The sequence below is a fragment of the Hypanus sabinus genome, chromosome 13, assembly GCF_030144855.1.
Source record: "Hypanus sabinus isolate sHypSab1 chromosome 13, sHypSab1.hap1, whole genome shotgun sequence".
NCBI classification, from domain to species: domain Eukaryota; kingdom Metazoa; phylum Chordata; class Chondrichthyes; order Myliobatiformes; family Dasyatidae; genus Hypanus; species Hypanus sabinus.
Window position 1 is genome coordinate 54,335,110 of NC_082718.1, and position 12,735 is coordinate 54,347,844.

The 12,735-nt window shown below is 37.7% G+C and overlaps 1 protein-coding gene across 7 annotated transcripts in view; it reads left to right on the plus strand.

The window, feature by feature from the left end:
* Positions 1-11,750, plus strand: part of pde3a (phosphodiesterase 3A, cGMP-inhibited) — a 506,801-nt gene extending 495,051 nt beyond the window's left edge. For all 7 annotated transcript variants that reach the window (XM_059987641.1, XM_059987642.1, XM_059987638.1 and 4 more), the window contains one exon: positions 4,891-11,750. In XM_059987641.1, coding sequence (XP_059843624.1) covers positions 4,891-5,186 — 296 coding nt within the window. In that variant the 3' untranslated portion in view covers positions 5,187-11,750. The remainder of the gene's footprint in view (positions 1-4,890) is intronic.
* The last annotated feature ends 985 nt before the right edge of the window (positions 11,751-12,735 follow it).

Consider the following 12,735-nt stretch of genomic DNA (forward strand, 5'->3'; position numbering starts at 1 on the left):
CAATGAGATAGTTCCTTGAAAGCAGTGACACAGGTAGATAGAAGAAGCCGTGTGCTACGTTTGCCCTTGTTGGGGTGGGAGATGGGATGTCATGCTTCAGTTGTTGGTTAAGCCATATCTAGGAATATTGAGTTATAGGAATTCTGGTTACTGTGCAATGGAAAGAACATGATTGAACTGGAGGGAAACAGAAATGATCCACAGGAATGTTGCCTGGACTGGAAGGCTTGAGTAATAAAGGTGATTTGGTAAGTTGGGACTGTTTTGCCAAACATGAAGGCTGAGAAGTGACCTTATGAGGGTCATAGGTAGGATAGGTAGTTGCCATCTTTTTTTCTTCATGTAGGGGAGTCTAAAACCAGAAGGCATTAGGAGAAAGGGAAAGGATTTAAACAGGATCTGAGGGGCAAATTTTTCATATAAATGGGAATCACAAATATAGGCATTGTGGCTGAGTTGAGCCAAGCTCCACAGTTCTTAAATGAAATCAGTTCTAGGTTTGTTATAGTCATAACAATGTTGACCTTTCATTCCATGACCCTATGTGCAACATATATTGATGCAATCACTGTGTCATAAATGTCTTATCCCACTGTATCAGTTCATCTAGTAACATTTTGATATAAAGATTATTAAATTGATGTAGACACTCAGTGGCCTTATAAAGTGGCCACTGAGTGGTCTTCTGCTGCTGTAGCCCATCCACTTCAAGGTTCAACATGTTGTGCATTCAGTGATGTTCATCTACACACCACTGGTGTAACACATTGTTATTTGGTTACTGTTAGCTTGAACAAGTCTGGCTATTCTCCTCTAACTTCTCTCATTAGCAAGGTGTTTTTGCCCACAGAACTGCTAATCACTGGATTTTACTTTTGTTTTTATACCATTCTCTATAAAGTCCATAAACGCTCGCGCATGAAAATCTCTAGCCATCAGCGGTTTTGAGATACTCAAATCACCACCATCTGGCACCAACAGTCATTCCACAATGAAAGTCACTTAGATCACATTTCTTCCCCCATTTTGATGTTTCGTCTGAACAACAACTGAACCTCTTGACCATGTCACCATGCTTTTATGCATTAAATTTTGACCACGTGATTGGATGGCCAGATATTTGTCTTCACAAGCAGGTCTGCTGGTGTACCTAACAAAGCGGCCACTGAGTGCATATCTCTTAGAATTTATCTAGAATCAGTGGCCCATATTGCAGCTAGGTGAATATAGTTAATCAATAGGCTTTGTTATAGCAAAATTACAAACTTAAATCAACTCTTTAATCATTCTACCAGCACTAAATTTCACATTTGACTTTTAGAGCATTAAGTTCCACATCTGCCCAATGCTCCAATTTAATGCTGGCTCATGAACTATTCCTTCTGAGATTTGAAAGAGATGGATCATGCTTGATACTAAAGTTCACCTCCCATATCATTCTCACAACCAGACTGGCTATTTATGGCTTCTCAACTCCTATCATCCTTAGGAACACCATTGGACTTGTCATCCCATGAGCCAAAAGCAAGCCACAGCTGAAGGTGATGTCAGTCAGAGATGATTAAAACTTCTGAATAATATTTAAATAATGTGTATTTTCTTGAAAAATATAGCAAATTAATGAAGATTGCATTTATTTTATGTAAACAATTACATTCATTGAAATACAGACATTCCCCCACCCTTGATTTTACATAGCTTTGTTCCATCCAGATCAGCCATCTCATCTACATGAATAACTCTGCATTAGCTGTGCCAGCCATCAATAATGTAGAGCTGAGGGGTCAGGTGCAAAGTGCCCTTCAGGATGATTTGGGAGCAGACCTGGTCTTAGGTGGAGTAAGTGGGAGCAGACCTGGTCTTAGGTGGAGTAAGTGATCAGATGCAACGCACTGAAATGTGGAACACAATAACACAAGAAAATAAGAACAGTAGTAGGCTACCTGGTCCCTCAAGTCTCCCATCCATTCAATGAGATCATTGCTGATCTGCCCCAGACCTCAATTCACCTTCTGTTTCAACTCGAAGTAGCAGAGAATTCCCCAACCAGTCAAACTTGTATCTCCCTCTGTTTTTAAAGAACCTCCAATAATCTAGCCTTCATAATAATTCAGGGTAGAGAATCCCAGAAATCCACCCAGAAGAAATGCTGTTTTAAATGGCTACTCTCCCCCCTTACCTTGTAACTATGACCTTCCATTGAGTCTCTCCCAAGAATGGAAACATCTTTATCAAAACAACTACTACACTTTTCTCATTGGCATTGAGCAGACATGATGGGTGGAAAAATAATAGCAGAAACTATTGAAGAAACTCAGCAGGTCAAACAGCATCTATAGAGGGAGAGTTATCAATCATGTCAATGTTCTTTCAACAAAAATGTTGACTTTTTTATCTTCAGATGCTGCCTGACCTATTGAATGTTTCCTGCAATCATTGTCTTTATTTCAGGTTTCCAGTATTTGCATTTTATTTTACTTCACTGTATATTGCATTATATTCCACCATCCTGGCAGTTCCCTGAAACCCTAATGCCCCTATAGAACAAAAATCAACAAACCTCTGGGACTGTCTGTCTATAAATAACAATTCAGCCTCTAAAGTTCTCAGGGGGAGAGAATCTGAAAGATTCATAACAATGCATAAAGAAATTCATCCTCCTCTCCATGTTACACTGTTAATCTGAAAATGTATCCCCAGATCCAGATTTTCCACAAGAGGACACATCCAGTTTTAAATAGTAACCACCTTAAATCTTTAACATGTTGCCTCATTAGGGATCCTGCCATTAGTGGAGACACTGCAACATCTACCCTGTCAAGACGCCTTCAGATCTTAAATTTTCAGTAAAATCATCTCTCATTCTTCTAATCTCCAAATAATACAGATCCAACTCTTGCAGCTGTAAATGATAGAAGAGTTCAATTAGTTGAGTGAAATCTTCCTTAACAGCCTCCAGTGCTATTACAGATTGAAGCAGTCTAGTCTGACACTCTTTGGTCCAGATACTCCCATGGTCTGGCATGCTTTGAATCTATATTATAGATCTATACTAATTATCTAATTCAAACTATGATCTGATGTTAACTACACTGGGATGATCACCTGCCTTGGGTATTTGCAGAGCTGGAATATCTGATTTCCTGGTGAATTGGGTGTTATGGTGTTACTATTTTATTTCACATGTTCAACATTAATGCCATGACTTTTTCTTTCTGTGAACCCAGTGAGTTTAAAGGGAGCAGTTAGCACAATACTATTGCAGCTCAGGCATTGGAGTTCAGAGTTCAATTCCAACACCATCTGTAAGGAGTTTTTATGTTCTCCCCAAAATGGTGCGGGTTTCCTCCAGGTGCTCCAGTTTCCTCCCACAGTTCAGAGATGTACAGTTAGTAGGTTAATTGGTCATTGTAATTTTTCCTGTGATTGGTTGGCATCCATCTGTATCAAAGAACAATTCCTGTGATAGGCTAGAGTTAAGCAGGTGGGTTGCTAGGCAGCTCAGCTCATTGGGCTGGAAGGGCCTGTTCCATGCAGCGTCTCTGAATAAATAACTCAGTAAACTGAGTGCCAGTGTGTTTCAGCCTGTAAGTTTCTGTCATCAGAACTCCAGCCACACATCACAAATCCAGCTTAACACCGCCATAGATATCTTCACAAGATCTGCGGATAGAAGATCCATGGATAATGATGGTTTAGTGTACTAATCAGTGAGCCAGATGCCAAACTGTTGGGATTTCTAAACAATCAGATGCCTGGTTATAGAGCTTTACTCTACTAATAATCCCATTAACAAAGATGTCAAAGTTGTCTTAAAAGCTGGATATTGTTCTAAAGTTTGAACGTATGTTGAATCCCATTACAAATGAGAATCATTTTTATTGTTTGCCATTAAGATACTATAACCACAAATGTATTATATGATTGCTAGATTTCATTTCTTGGGTTGCAGTCCAAAAATATTTGATCTCCAGACCCCACTACATACGAATAGCGTGATTTGTTTGCACAGTAACTCTAAAATCATAGTGACCACTGTAGCAGTTCTCTTACAAATCATAAGCATAAGGAGCAGGAAGAGGGCTATTCAGCCCCATGGTTCAATATGATCATAATTGACCTACCTAAGGCAGCCTCATTTGGCAATGTCTCTGTCTTGCTCAAAGACTGTAGGTGTCTGTTCACTCAGCTTATTGTACTTCATGAGGCTGTAAATGAAGTTGCCTGAGGGTCTGAAATGGAGAACAAATACAATTGCGAAAACTGTAATTTGAAACAAAAAACTTAAGTGCTGGAAGATCTCAGCCAGGAAAAGAGCATCCTTAGAAAGAGAAACTGGTCACATTGGGTGGGGGGTGGGGGGCAAAGACCCTTCTCAAAACTATCTTAATTTCTAAGCAAGGGTTGTCGACTCAAAGCATTATCTGGTTTCTCTTTTCACAATAAGTTCTTCCAACATTTCTATTTTTGATCCTTAAATAAGTAGATGTTACTTAGATTGCCTGAAATAGACAGCAATAGGCACAAAATGTTGCATTTTGTGTGTGTTGCTCCAGATTTCCAGCATCTGCAGAATCACTTGTATTTATAGACAGCATCAGAACTTCTTTCATTGACACTCATGTTAATGATGCATTTATGCAATCCAGTGTTGAGTGTGATGAGAATGAATGGGTGGGTAGATATATGAAGAAGGGATCATTTGTCAATTGTTCTATTAATGGTGCTATGAGAAATGGAGTATTATTATGATTAGGATGTTACTGTTACAAAGTAACAGTGTTGATCCACAGAATTCTATCTCCTCTAGTATAATCAAGTACATAAAGATTCATAATGTTATGAATAAAACATTTCATTTAATGCTTCATTTCTTGTCCAATTGAACAGAACGGGAACGGCACAGGAAGCAAAGGAAGGTCTTCTGTCAGATCATGCAGCACCTAATGGAAAATCATGAAATGTGGAAGAAGGTCATCGAAGAGGAACAGGAGGAGCGTAGGAAAACAGACCTCGAGAAGCAAGAGCAGTCCTCCCTGCTTCAAAGCTCAGAGACAATCCAGGCGATCACTGAGGAGGAGGAGGACAAGGAAGAGAAGAATCTTGAAGAATCAGAGGGGAAGTCTGTGAAAACCAGTTCAGTCACAAACCTAACCCAGGAGACTTTAGAAGATAAAAGTGACTGAATGTGTACTGACCTTTTCTTTGTTCCCAGCACACTTTGACACAATACTGTAGATGTATAGGGCAATGTGCCTGCAGCTGATATGGTATAATATTGCCATGAACTGCAGCCAGATATAAATGAACACCCTGAATGAGGAAGCCTCTATATCGCACCACTGGCTGACTTGGACTTTAAACACAATTGCTACCAATACGATTATGGTGCACTTTTTCATTGATATGTCTTGTTTAATATTGCTTGATGCACACGTCTGTAAAAAGAAACACACTCACTTGCTATGCAACAGCAGTGAGTATCAAATGAAGGAGGACATATTTCTAAAGCATATGCTACGGTACTCTATCCGTAACTTTTGCTCCACTTTTGGGTGAAAGTTGATAGCTTTATCAGAATTCTGATACAGCCCGATAATACTTATTGTGTATATAACCTTGTGGCTCACCAGCTCTGTATAAGCAATCTCTTGAAGCATAGCTGTAGTACTTGTACATTGCAAACACCACCATGAACAAATGTTTTAGGAAAAGCCTAACAGATCCATGATGGGCCATTTCACTTTATAAAAAAGCACCTGCTACAAGCCAAACTTCTAGTCAAGAATTTATATCCATTTTGAATATTTTTATTGTTTATTTTACATTCAATGATAATTATTTGCAGAAAACAACAGTTTATTGTAGATACAAAGAACATTTTCTATTGGCTTTTGTAAATAGCAAGCTCTTAACCCAGTTTTTTGTGATTTTGTAAAGATGGCTATGAAGACTTCACACTTAAAAAGACATTCTTATGATATTGACAGAACTTAGTACATTCTTATATAACACAACACGATAAAGTAGATACAAGTTGCGGCAAATAGTTAATTTTAAAAGATGATCTTTATTTGGATTATTTTTGCTGCAAGGGTAATCCTTAAGAAATTGTTTACTACTGATAGGACCGAGGTGATTGACAAGAAAATTAGACAGTACCACCTCAGATTTTCTGAGGCCCATGTATCTTCATATTTTAGACACTGTGTGAGAGTTGGTGGTGATAAGGATTACAGTGAATCATAGAATGTTTCCTTCAACACCTTGAGTCATATAAGACTGAAGCATTGGACAATCAACCAGACAGTCTAATTTTCTAAGACTTGATCTAATTCTACACCTTGGGTCAATGGGCACGTTATCATGGTGGTTATGTTCCTAGCCCAACAATCCAGTCACATGAAGCAAGGATCTCCAGACATTAATTGGAGTCTCATTACAGGGGAATTAAACAGCTCTTAAATCAGATCTTAATGCTGGTAATAGAGGCTGGTAAATTACAGAGTTTTGTGTTCTTTAATTTCCTTTTGGGAAGAAAATCTGACATCCTTTCATGGTCAGGCCACGTACAATTCTAACATGCGGCAGGATGGTTTATCCACAGCTGCGCTGTGAAATATCCCAGCAAAGTCTGTCAGGAATGAGCAACAGATGCTGAATATGCCTTTTAATCCCCAAAATTTGTTTTTCTTTAATGTTCAAGAGCTCCTTTTTTCTGTTAAAAATAATTCTGTTTAACATCTTTTTTTTTTTAGTTTGGGGTCAAAATCATTTTAAATGTGAAGGAGTTTAAATAAATATAAAAGGAATCCAATTTTCTCCAGCTGCCCACATCTCACCCAAACTACAGGGGTTGAGGTCAATTGCAATTCAATGCTGAGACTCATACACTTTGACTCTTGGTGACAACTGAGGCAAATGAAATGAACTGAAGTATGGATTAGTCAAGGTATAACTGAATGATAGAAAAGGTTCATGGGGTTAAATGGTCTCTCCCTGTTCTTTTGTACCTGAGCTATAGGATGTTATGTACTAATTTAATCTTTAAAGGGTTAGTGTTTGTAAGTACAGTTAGCATTGTTCTAAATGTGAGCTGCAGTGCCTGACTGTTGCCCAGGATGATAAAAGGGAAGTCAATCCTTACAATTTCTAAAATTATTAGCATAAGATTGTACCATAACTGAAAGTATCTAACATGGCCCATGGATTTGCACCACTCCTAGGATAGATAGTTTTAAAACAAATACAGAGCCCTGTCTAAATCTCTACAGTCTCCAGGTTAATGACACAGCCTCCCACTGTAACTAGTGCTCTGCTCCAAATCCTATGCCAGCTCCTTGAAATCTTTGCACTCTGACTGATTCTAACATAGGACTATTCATCTGTGCATATTTTTTCCTTAATAAAGCTTCAACTTTTAAATTGTTATTGCGTGATTAAAAGAAAGGAATATTGGATATATTTCAAGAGCACAGGTTCTGTGTTCATTTATTATACTGTTTACTTTCCCTAATGTTCATGGACTGCAGAAAGATTAGTTAACATATAACGTCATCAGAATTTTGCAGCTTACAGATCATTTCAACATCTGTTACAGTCCCACATCACCAATCTACTCATTTTTTTATGTTTTGTTGACCAAACAAAATGATTAAACAAGTCATTTTGTTTTTGCACAAAACCTAGATTTCTTTTCCAGAATTTTAAACTTCTGCTCTCAAAATGCTTTTAAAGTTGTTTGAATCTTCACCACCACTCTTTTCAGTACTGAATAACCTTTCAAATATCAAAAGCGTTCTATTTTCAAAGTTATTTTCTGTGGTACTCATTATTTTAGGGATTTTTTCATAAGTGCAAATGTTCTAGCAAAGGATAATGAAAGGGGAACTACAAAAACTTTGAAGATTGGATCCATTTCACACAGTCATAAATGAATCATAAATATGAAGGTACTCATTGAATGATTTAACACCGAAGGAAAACAGTCATTTCAGAGTATATGACAACATCCATGCCTTCTCTCATTCTTAACCTAATAATTAAACTCACCTAAATTAGCATGGTTTTCTAGACTTTTGCATGGTAGATCTAGTTTAAGCCGAGGCTCTCAAATCATTGCAGTCTGCGTGGCACCAAGTTGCAATTCAGAACATCAGAGGAATTAAAGTGAATAAAAATAAATTTGTTAGAGGCCTTTGGAGAACAAATGTACTTCTGCAATTCTCTGTTGGTGTTAATTGAAATCTCCGTTATTATACCAGTGCAGTCATTCCTGAAATGCTGTATTGTAATTTAAACAGGCAATGCTGGAAATGCTCAGAAGGTCTGGCAGCATCTGTGGAAACAGAAACAGATAATGTTTCCAATTTAAGACACTTCTTCAGGGAGAAAGTGAAAAAAGTTAACTTTGTATTGAGAGAATTGGTGTGGGTGAGGGTGTGGGTGTGCAGGGTGGCTGGTGGAATGACCATAATGAAGGGAATATCTGTTATATGGTGAAGCTTGGTCAAAAGGGTCAATCGAGTTTGCTGTTCTTTGTCTGAACCATGCATTGCTGACTGAGACATAATCAGCAGGCGAGGATATACTAATAGGGAGCAAAATTGAGCTAATTTCACAGATGATTGACTTACAATGGAAATAGCCCATTTTGATAGAAACCAAGAAAATGAGTTAACTACTAATGTGGAATTCAACATTGAGCCTGGAAGGCTGCAATGTGGCTTTGTAAGATTCACAACTAGCCTGATCACAACACCCAAGTTTAATAATAGCCAGAATGGAGAAAAGAAAATGGATATAATCTTCTTAAGGAGGCTCATCTACCATATGATACAGTAAGACCATAAGACATAGGAACAGAATTAGGCCATTTGGCCCATCGAGTCTGCTCCACCATTCAATCATGGCTGATTCATTATCCCTCTCAACCCTTACTTATTAAGAACCTATCAACCTCTGTTTTGGACTCCACAGCTGTCTGTGGCAATGAATTCCACAATGAATTCCCCTGGCTAAAGTAATTCCTCTTGGCCTCTGTTTTAAAAGGACATCATTTTAGTCTGAGACTGTGCCCTCTGGTCCTAAGCTCTCCCTCTATCGGAAACATCCTCTTCACAACCACTCTATCTAGGCCTTTCAGTAATCAATAGCTTTCAATGAGATCCCCCGCACCCCCCCCCCCCATTCTTCTGAACTCCAGCAAGTAAAGCCATCTAATGCCCCTGGTATGTTAACACTTTAATTCTTGGGATCATCCCTGTGAACATCAACTGGACCCTCTTCCATAGTTACTCAATAGGTCCCTCTTCAAAATGTTGTACATGAAAACAAAACAAAAAATTCAGATTATCTATACTACTCAGGGCAAAGAATTCTTTCACAATCAAAGTATATTTACCTAAAGAAAAATTGGAGGCATAATTAGCCTACTTTCCAAAGCAAATTAATACTGGTGATAAGAGTTCTTAAGCTTATTCATTCATGTATGTTCTAAGCTTGTTCTGTTTATAAAATGCTTTCTGGAATTCACCTTCTTGCTCCTGTGAGCATAACTTGTGTTTATCTCTTGAAGCAGGGAGTGGTAACCATTGGCCAATTGTAAAGCGCTTACTTTAAAAGTGTCAGTAGCTCTGTTGCAAAACTTAGCAGATGAGAGAATTCTGGACAGCAGTGGATTGAGGTATAAAGGTGATTAATAGGGTACGCACCATAAATAAGTCAGGCTACTAGTGAGTCAGTTTTTCAATTTTATGGACTTTTTTTTTTGCAAAGAACTTACAAGCAGTAATTTGATTCTGCAATTCTTATTTCTACGGAGAACATCAGCAAATCTGGCATTTTTCATATAGTCGAGCAATGCAAAGGCACTGTATTTTGTAAAGCCAATGAAACTGTACCCAAAAAGCTAACTGAAGTGCACCAACTTTTCAAGTGAAGGCCAGAGTATTTCTAAGCTTGTTTCTAATGAATGACTGGTATAGTTCAAATTTGCCAAGGTGCCGGGAACTCCTTGCAGTCGGCTGACCACAGAATCTGTGACTAGCACTTTATGGCTTAATAATGTTCACCTTATGTAGGTGTCTGACTACCTACCAGGATGTGAAAAGACACTGGAAAGAACAGCAGAGTGTATTTTAATTATATAATAAGATGTAGTTTTAAGGACAGTAGTGTTCCATACATTCCAATTCTTTTTTAAATAATTGAATGAGTTAAATGTAAAAATTCACTTCAAGATACAATGCACAGTATTTATATTCACCAAGGCTTTCTACATTTATATAAATGGTTTGATAGAGGATTCAAATAAGAGAAACATAAGTAGATATAATTAGCTGTAGATGTACATTTATTAGAGGCATTAAAATAATTAGCAGCCCTTTTAACCGTCAGTTGTTAATTCTGTTTATTTCACACGTGTTTGTGATATTGTGATTTTCTTTTTTATTTTTCAGTACGCCGTAAATATGTAAATTCAATTTTCTTCTTTTGTGTAATGAAGTTCCCATGATGGTGAAATCATTAAGATGGAATAGTCTGTTGTGTTTATGCATTAGTTTTGTTAATTATGAAGAGCACAAGAATGGTGTGTCATTATTCCAAGTGTAAATTAAATAACGCATCATACGCTGCCTGCCGGCTGATACAATCTTTACATGTTTGAGGTTTGTGCCTTGGCAACTTCTGGTATGTTCAATGTTATAATTTGATCAGAAAAGTCATCAACATATATTTATCATTTTAATTTGTTGAATTACAAGACATTTTATATGAAAAAGGAACCCTACAGAGAGTTGCAGAACATAACACGTGGGAGACTTGCCCTCTCCCATTATGAAATTCCATTCAAGATTTGTCTAAGCGTGGCAGTACTGACAGATGACATAAAGCAGACTTATGTCTTAGGTTGAGAGTAATCTATTGGTAAAAATTTCAATATCATCTCTCACCTGCCACCGCTTATGTGCCTCTGTAGTATTAATCTTTTCACAGAAAAATTATGCATCAATTGAAAGGGGTAGCTCAACGTTGTTTAATTGTATGTAAAAGGTGTAACGTATAAAGAGAGTGAGGGTTGAAATCATCTGTTGGTGCTGTTGCTTAAAATAAAAATTTCATTCTTGTCTGATATCAACAACAATTTGAATTTCAATAGAGCTTTCACTATAGTAAGATACTCCTAGGCACTTCATGGGAATAATATTGAATAAAATTTGATACGCTTTTGCCTTGACAAGACCAACACAGATAATTATTTTTAAAGAAATACAACATGTCATTTTATTAGTGTTTTTATTGTTTCTGTCATTACAATCAGCCTTCTGCATATAATTGCCCATTATCCCTTCATTTAGCTTAAGAACGAGCCCTTGCATCTGTTATATCAAATCACAAATTCAATGTAACTCCTCACATGATTTGCACTCAACACACAAAGCAATAGCTAATGTTTCATTCACAACTCTTTAAGAATTCCATATATCTGATTAAATATCCTATTTTATACAGTAGATTATGTACAGAATAATTCTTTCAGATAGGTGTTATTTATTTTTACTGTTTTGTAAGTTAGACAATATACTGTATCTCTAATGGCCAGAATTATCGGAAAGTGCCTCTTGGTAAACTGTATAGTACAGAATATATAAATACTTATTCAATATTTTAGAAACGTCTGTTGCTAACTGAAAAATGTAGATGTTTTAATGCAAAGACAGTTGTACAACATGAAATTAATTCTGTGGTACTGTGCGTCACTTCTTTGTCTACACACGTAATGTTTTGGCTTGGAGTTACTTTTCTATGTCTTCCTTCAGTTGCAGAAGTCTGTGCTGCTAGCTGAGCACCTTGGATTGACCTCCTCCAACAGGAGCCCTATAATTTTGCATTTTTAAGACTTGAGCACATATACTTGAATTAGGAAAGAGAAACCAGCAACTCAAAGTGCTTCACTAACCCGTAAATTAACTCTGAGAGGTATTCTCTCTTAAATACACATCAAAGTCCCACAAACTGAATAAATGAATGACCTAGGTGGCCATTTTTAGTGGCATTGGCCATGGTTGCAGCCAGGGCAGTGAGAGAGCAACCTGAATTTCCTTCAGTAGTACCTTGGATGAATCTTTCATTCTTAAGTGGGCAGCAAGTAAATGTCAGCATCAGGTCCGGACTGAGAAATATGACAGTGCACTCTAGTGTGTGTTTGAACTGCTACAGGTTAAATCACCACAAAGATAAAATGCTGGAGGAACTCAGCAGGTCAGGCTACATGTATGGAAAGGAATAAACAGGCAACATATTGGGCCAAGACCTTGATCATGATGAAGGGTCTTGGCCTAAAACATTGACTGCTTATTCCTCTCCAAGAATGCTGCCTGACTTCCAAAGTTCCTCCAGCATCTTATGTGTGTTATCCTGGATTTCTAGCATCTGCAGAACCTCTTGTATTTATCGCCACAGAGTGCTGAGTTAGCTAATCATGTCCAGCAGAGGGAAGTAATGAAGCCTGGGTGATGTAGAACCTCCTGGAGCATTGCTCTGCAAAAAAGTTGTCACAGTTCTTGTCACTGATTGTTCTTGCTCAGCATACCTGTAGTTTCCATGTCTACGTTAAATAAGCATAGGGTTGAGTCCACATAACTATGACCTCAGTTATATAATGCTCAATCTCCAGTACAGAGACACAAGATTCTGCAGGTGCCAGTGTAGGTCAAAGGGCAGCTTCATTGA